The 8,111-nt window shown below is 46.6% G+C and overlaps 1 protein-coding gene across 1 annotated transcript in view; it reads left to right on the forward strand.

Moving 5' to 3' along the window:
* The window catches only part of LANCL3 (LanC like family member 3), a 150,567-nt gene that overhangs the window by 46,723 nt on the left and 95,733 nt on the right, over window positions 1–8,111 (forward strand). The window contains exons 3-4 of the mRNA XM_077765087.1: window positions 7,028–7,173; window positions 7,257–7,742. Of these exons, the coding sequence (XP_077621213.1) occupies window positions 7,028–7,173; window positions 7,257–7,742 (632 nt within the window). The remainder of the gene's footprint in view (window positions 1–7,027; window positions 7,174–7,256; window positions 7,743–8,111) is intronic.

The raw sequence follows: 8,111 nt of genomic DNA on the forward strand, positions 1-8,111 counted from the left end.
GCCAAAACCAGCCACAATCATTGATTTTCTTTTATTTTTCTTCCTTACTCCCACATCCAGTCAGTCACCGAACCCTTTAAGTCCTACCTGCTTAATATCTCATGACTCCTTCTAAGTCTCTCTATCCTTCCTGCAACTGATCTAGCTCAGATTTCCTCATTTCTTGATTATTCGGCTTATCATCCTGATAAATCTTCCACTTTTCAAACATATCCTATAACTTTCTAGAAATTGATTTTTCTTTTTAATTGTTTTTATGTTTATTTATTTTTGAGAGAGTGCACATATGAGAGCAGGGGAGGGGCAGAGAGAGAGGGAGACAGAGGACCCCAAGGGGGCTCAGTGCTGGGCTCAAATTCACAAACTTTGAGATCATGACCTGAGCCAAAGTCAGATGCTTAACTGGCTGAGCCACCCAAGTGCCCCCAAAAATGATCTTTTTAAAGCACAAATATGATCCCATCACTCCTCTTTCCAATCACTCAGTGACTCCCTATTGTACAACTGCCATGGACCCCAGTTTCCTCATTGTTAGAGGAAAGGGTTAAATTGAGGATTTCTTGGATCTTTCCAGCTTCACTATTCTGTTAATCCTTGCTAACCCAAAGCACTTAGCTTTCTTTGGTTATCTGGTAATGGATTTTTCTGCCTTTTGGACTATAGGCTGGGACTCCAAGTCTTTCTGGATATCACTCCTAATTATATTTCATGAGAATGCTGGACCAAGAGATACTGAGAAGTCATTTCATATTGAGGAGTTAGAAAAGCATGAGCATGAGCATTCCAGAGTCATAATCAATAGCAATTATTTGAGACACATCTGATCTTTTAACTACTATCTCTTCTGCAATTCATGCAAATCTCTAGCAATTTTATCAGAGAAAATCTCTACCTTATATTTCTGACACTGGAACTTCTTTCAACAATAAGAACTATAGATGTAGAAGTAGAAATGATTTTTTTTAATTCCTGAGAGAGAGAGAGAGAGAGAGAGCGAGCGAGCGAGCGAGCATGAGCAGGGGAGGATCAGAGAGGGAGGGAGACACAGAATCTGAAACAGGCTCCAGGCTCTGAGCTAGCTGTCAGCACAGAGCCCAATGCGGGGCTCGAACCCATAAACTGGGAGATCATGACCTGAGCCAAAGTCAGACGCCTAACCGACTGATCCACCTAGGTGCCCCAGAAATGATTTTTTGATCACAAGACAAAAAGCAGGAGTAGTAATTGATGCAGCATTCATTACCAGGTTATTAATTACTATTTGACATCTGTTGAACTATACCACTATAAAGATTCTCAATCACTCCTCTCCTTCTAATCCTGAATACTGGAGGAAACCTTAAAAATGACTACACATAGGACTGTTAGAATTTTCAAGTTAAAAAATTTACTCTGGCCAAAGGAACATTCCCATCTTCACTTGTCAATTTAAGGGTAACTTTACACAGATTCATCAGTTTAAAATAGAGGCACATGTGTTTTAGTACTGACCCACACAGCAATAACTTATTACCGTGCATTCAAATCATACATCCATACACATAACGTTGTAGTACCCAAAGGTATAATTGATACGTATTTTTCTCATATTCAGTAAGGTAAGGTGTACATTACTACTTGTTCTTGACCATTCTAACTGATCACACTGGGCTGTCCCTCCTTCAGACAGAGTGACAGGTGACAGTTTACTTACTTCTTGTGGCTGGTTTCTAATCTATCATGACATTGTGTATTGGCCATCATGTTTGACATATAATGGCTAAAAAATGCTTAAAATAAATAATGCTGGATGTAAAGAAAAAGAGACAAGAAAGAAAATCAGATCTTATGTTAAAAATACACATTTTTTAGGGCTGCTTGTAAGAGCACCACTATCAAGAAATTGATCAAGAAACAGACAGCAAAGCTTAGCCATGAATTAGGGATTGGTGGAAGTTTTTGACATTAAGAAGGGTATCACATACATCATTAAATACTTACTGTGCAAATACTTTGTGCCAGGCATTAATCTAGGTGCGGAGGAGAAAGCCAGGGAACAGAGACAGAAATTCTTGTCCTTGTGGAGATTACATTCTAGCAGAGGGAGAGATACAAGAAACAACATAAATCAGTAAAAATATATAGTTANAGTAGATAATAATGGTTGGGGTGAAGGGCTGTAATTTACATAATAAGTTAGGGGCACCTGGGTGGCCCAGTTGGCTAAGTGTCGACTTCGGTGCAGGCCATGATCTCACAGTTTGTGAGTTTGGGTCCCACACTAAGCTATGTGCTATCAGTGCAGAGTCTGATTCAGATTCTCTCTCACTCTCTCCCTGCCCTCTCCTGCTCACGCTCTACCTCTCTCCCAAAAATAAACAAATGCTAAAAAAATGTTTTTAAATAATAAGCTGAGGAAAACTTCATTGAGAGAGAGGGGAGGGCAAGTATATCTTTCGAAGAGTATTCCAGGAAAAGAAAACTGCAAAGAAAACTTTCAAAGACTCAGACTAGTTAGGAGGTTTGAGGAGTATCAAGGCAGCCAGTGCAGCTGGAACTGAAGGAACAAGGGGAAGAAGAGACGAAGTCAGAGAAGTCATGAGGACCAGATGGCAGTGGACCTTTTAGGCTGTCGTATGGGCTCTGGAGTTTACTTTGAGGGACAAGTGCAACATTGACATCACAGAAGATAGGATCTGACTTATATTATTCTAGCTGCTATTTTAAGAAGGGGCTCTAGGGGGCAAAAGAACAGAAGCAGAAGTCTCTACGGTTTAGGTAGCTAAAAAATCAGAGATGCATTTCCAAAGAGAAAGTAATATAATGACTAGACACAGCACTGACTCGGTTATCCAAACCATTTCCATGATGTACCCTTTGAGCAAAACTTCAGAAAACTTTCTGAAAGTTTTTTTTAATGTTTATTTATTTGGGAGTGAGAGAGAAAGCGAGCAAGCAGGGGAGGGGCAGAGAGAGGGAGACACAGAATCTGGAGCAGGCTGCAGGCTCTGAGCTGTCAGTACAGAGCCTGATGTGGGGATCGAACCCATGAACGCTGAGATCATGTCCTGAGCCAAATTGGCTGTTTAACCCAACTGAGCCACCCAGGCGCCCCATCTGAAAGTATTCTTAAGATGGTTTATCCCCTAAGATGTACTAAACCTTAAGCGTTGAGGTTTGACAGTTATAAAATCACTGATTTTTTTTCATATGCACCCTTAGACGGCAATGATTTGCATTAGAGAAACCCTTTGATTTTAATATTTTATTTCTGGATAGCTATGCATCATTTTTATGTGATTTCCTTGACAAACCCACTGAAACTAATTTTCCATCCAGCGTTTTGCATAATCTGCATAATAGGGAAATCCTGAGGAAGCACTAGGAACTGGGCAATTCAGCAAGATCACAGAAACCATGTGCTGGGAGCTGCTCGTCAGCAAGTGCTGCCAGAGATTCTATAAAGATCAGGACAAATCTTGCAGATAAGGGCAAAATAATGGTCTTTGGCAAGATTTTGTAGAGGCTGCATATTTCTTTGTAGGGTCACCGCTGCTTCTAAAGAATCTAACTTGAATTATTATTTTGGAGCACAATTTTCTGTGTGCCTGTGTCCTTCCGGTCCCCCTGTCCAGGGTTCTCCAAGATATTCCTCTCCCCAGCTATGTGCTGCCCTGTTGCCTGAACACGATCAAAGACCGGGGACATTATGGCAGTGGATGGTGGGAAGCTAGCAAGATTCTCTGGTTACCATTGCTGCATAACAAAGTACCCTAAAACTCGGCAGCTTAAAACAACTATTTGATTTTGCTCAGACTACTGTGGGTCAGGAATTCTGGAAGGGCTTGGAATGGTGGTTCTCACGGAACTTCTGTGATCTGAAGGTTCAACTGGCCTGCATTTCCAAGGCGGCTCACTCACCCTGGGTGGCTGGCGACCCAAGCACCTGGAAGTGGCCTCTTCATGTTATCTGCACTTCCTCACAATGTGGCAGCCTCAGGGTGGTCAGATTCTCACGTGGTGCTTTAGGGCTCCAAGTATGAGTGGCCCCACACAGAAGATAGAAGCTGCATTTTTTTAAATGTTTTTTATTTATTTCTGAGAGAGAGAGAGAGAGAGGCAGCGTGAGCAGGGGAGGGTCAGAGAGAGAGGGGGACACAGAATCTGAAACAGGCTCCAGGCTCTGAGCTAGCTGTCAGCACAGAGCCCGATGCAGGGCTTGAACCCACAAACTGTGTGATCATGACCTGAGCCGAAGTCGGACACTTAACCAACTAAGTCACCTAGGCGCCCCAGAAGCTGCATTCTTTTATTTTTTTTAGCTTTGGATGTCACGCAGTATAGTTTCCCTTGCATTCTATTGGTTACAAGTCAGTTATAAGCCCACTCAGATTCAAGAAGAGGGGACACATACCCTGCCTCCTAATGAGAGGAATGTCAGGGTCACATTGCGGAGGAGCACATGGCAGAGCAGCTGCTGCTAGGGCCATATCTAGAAGATGTCATCTCCCACACAGAGTTCGTAAAAACAGATTGTGTGAAGTCACCGTAAAGTGTACCGGTCACCAGACTGTGGAGAGACAAAGAAAGGAGGTAGAGACTGCCGAATGTTTACATCCTTGCATTCATAACAGCAAAAGGAGCCAGGAAAAACGGTAGGGGGTTAATCAAATCAGGGTACATTTTCAATAAAGGCTTCGTTCTGCATTCTCCAGTCCAGGTTACCTTGCTGTGATGCTCTCATAGTAATTCATTTCACAACCTTTTACTGGGTGCCCACTACATGTGCCAGGGACTGTTCTAGGCTCTTGAGGCACATCAGTACATCAATGTAACAAGAGCCGTATGCTCATGGAGAGCGTTTTCTACTGGAGTCATGATATCAGAATAAAAACTACTGCTTGCAAATTAAGTATATGGCAATCGGAGGCAAGGCCTCATGTGGCCTGCAGAGTTAGCTCCACCCTGAAGGATGCTCTGGACTGAAGTTTTGCCAGGTAATCTGTACAGCAGGCCAAGTGGTGAGGTCTTTGGGAAAGACATTTATAGGTAAAAGGGTTAACTTGTCCTCTGAGTTGAAGAGGGCTCCCGGATGCCGCTAGCTTCCTGCCTCTCCCAAATCATGCTGTTTCACATCCAGCTTGTGACCTCTGTTCCACTTGTTGGCATCACTGTCCAAACCCCTAGGAACCCCAGTACTTCACCCCACCCTGTAAACACACCTGTTGTCATGTACTTTGAAGTTCCATAAAGACACCCTGTATTTTGCGTGTGATTTGCTAATAGACTAAGGAAAGTAAGACCTGAGTCCTAAGACCAGACCTAAGGAAGTCTTGCATATTTTCGCTGGTGCTCTTGCCCCTGTACCACTGCCAGGCAGGCATGCTGGGGTTGGCTGGAGGATGACAGACACGTGAACTAGATGGACCCCAGTTGCACCCATCACACCATTAACAGCCAGCCCGCCCCCGGATACATGAATGAGCCCAGCCAAGATCCCAGATGCATGAGCAATTGTTAGAGGCTATCAGACCTTGGGATTGCTTGCTATGCAGAATTTTGGGGCAACAGAGGGGCTGACCTAACTGGGAAAAGGCAGAGCTCCTTCTCATGGAGACCGTTTTATTTTGAAGTCAGGCAGCACAAATCCCTGTCATTGCTGCCGGGATGTGTAAACGGATAATCAAAGTCAAAAGTAACGGAGTTGTCTCCAGATCCATGACAAGGGGGAAGCATGGAGAAATGAATGGAATAAGGTTTCATTTCTGCCTGTGAAGGTTTGCATTTTATATCTCCTTGTCCGAAGGGACGAAAGTCACTCCTAAATGCTTCCTAGGACTGAGGGATGAGGAAGAAGCCCCAGGAGAAACTAAACATAACAGTTGCTCCTTTGATACGCTTAATGCATCAAGCTCTCTGCCTAAATAAATAAATAAAACCTGTTGGGGTGCCTGGGTGGCTCAGTCGGTTAAGCAGCCCAGCCGACTTCGGCTTATACCATGATCCTGCGGTTAGTGAGTTCGAGCCCCACATCGGGCGCTGTGCTGACAGCTCAGAGCCTGGAACCTGCTTCGGATTCTGTGTCTCCCTCTCTCTGCCCCTCCCCCACTCACGTTCTCTCTCAAAAAAATGAATAAAGGTTAAAAATTTTTTTAAATAAATAAAAAACCTGTTTTGGCCAGGCTCTATCAAAAAGTGAAAAAAAACATTAAATTAAAAAAATAATAAAACCTGTTTTGGCAACATTATAGGAGGATGGAGGCCATACCATCCCCTGTGTGGACGTCCCTGTGCGGACGTCCCTGTGTGGACGTGTGAGTCCTGCCAGTAATCCTGGCACACAGAGCTTCTTTTCCAGAATGCATCAAGCAAAGACAGAGGGGCAGGCCATGTAATCTCTGCTTCCAAATCATTGTGACAATTAGCACTTTTGAGGAAAAAATTGCCTCTAAATAAAACTGGCCTTTCAAATAAGTGAAGTTGCTCTCCCCGCAAAGTGTCAAAAACTTTTCCACAAGTACCCACTACTGACACTTAGTCTTTTGTGTCTTGCACAGTCCCTATCAAAACGCAAATACCCCTGGGAGAGGCGACCTTTGGCCTTCACTTGTCAACCCTCTGGGAAAGGAAGATTTTAAAACGGCTGAGCAAAAAAAGGCAACTTGTTTGTGTAAGTGCTCATCTCCTGTCTTTCCCGGTGGATGAGAAACTCCAAAAGGCTAAGGACTCTGTCTCCTTTGTTTACCCATCTATTTCCAGAGTGCAGGACCCATAGGAGCCCCTCAATAACGCCCGTGGAAGGAGAGTAGGAGGGAAGAAACATGGGGGACAAGGGAGGAGAGAGGTACCTAAGAATTCGCAGAAAAGGGTAAAAAAGCCTCATTCAAATTCTCAAGCAGCGTTTGCCCCCTATTACCTAGTTAATGACTCTTACTGTGCATGCACGGGAAGGAGTGCTCTCTACAGCAGGAGAAAGGCAGGACCCCCACTCTCTTACCTTAACCTCGTGTGGTTCTTTGCCTTCTCACTCGTGTGTGCTCCGAGAAAGGCCACACGACGACCAAGGCCAACGGGGCTTCCCTATGGGGGCCTTCCATCGATGCCAGGCTTGAAACGGGACGACCTCTCAGCCTTTGGGATGGAAACATTCAGAATGAGAACTCCGAAGCGACCAAGATGAAGAAACANACCTGGGTGCTGACTCGAGGCGATCTGCTGACTCGAGGACCACGCTCTGAGTACACTAGAGACTCGAGGTCTTTCACCGCCACCGCCAGGTGCGCGTGTGCGCCCAGCCTCGGCGTTGCGGATCGGTGTCCCGCGCGTCCCTGGCCTTCCGCCGGGAAGGGAGGAGCCGGGGGCGGAGCGGGAGGGGGGGCGCGGGCCCCNGCAGCGTGGCCGGGGTGGCCTACATGCTCTACCACGTCTCGCAGAGCCCGCTCTTTGCCGGGGCCCGGGAGCGCTATCTGCGCTCGGCCAAGCGCCTCATAGACGCGTGCGCCCGCGCGGAGGAGTGGGGCGAGCCGGACGCCGACACGCGCGCCGCCTTCCTGCTCGGGGGAGCGGGCGTGTACGCCGTGGCCACGCTCGTGTACCACGCCCTGGGCCGGTCCGACTATGTGCAGCCGTTGGGCAAGTTCCGGGCTCTGTGCGCCGTCTGCGCGCCGGTCTCCTTCCTGGAGTGCGGCTCCGACGAGCTGTTCGTGGGCCGCGCGGGCTACCTGTGCGCAGCGCTGGTGCTCAAGCAGAAGCTCGCCCAGGAGGTAAGAGGCAGCCCCGGCCGCGGGGGGGCGCGCGCCGCCTGCCCGGCCCTTCCCGGGAGCCCTGGCGGCGGGAGCANTCTCCGGTGTCTGTCTTCTCTCCTCTCTTTTTCGTTCTCTCATTTGTTGGGATTCCGCGTCTCTGCGCTTTGTTCGTGTTTTGCGCCTATCTTTGCGCAACAGCTTCCCGGAGGCTCTTCCGAGTGTGAAAAGGAAAACTCGAACATGAAAAGGATTTCCCTTTCTCTGACCCTCCTGCCAAAAAGCTGAAGCACTTCCGAAAGTTACGAGTGCTAGCAAAGTATTGGAAGTTTGGGGGGCTGGATATGCTATCATTGTTTCCATTGCTAACGTGGAGGTAAATTGCTTCGG

The sequence above is a fragment of the Crocuta crocuta genome, unplaced genomic scaffold, assembly GCF_008692635.1.
Source record: "Crocuta crocuta isolate KB4526 unplaced genomic scaffold, BGI_CrCroc_1.0 scaffold301, whole genome shotgun sequence".
In the NCBI taxonomy this organism is placed as follows: Eukaryota; Metazoa; Chordata; class Mammalia; order Carnivora; family Hyaenidae; genus Crocuta; species Crocuta crocuta.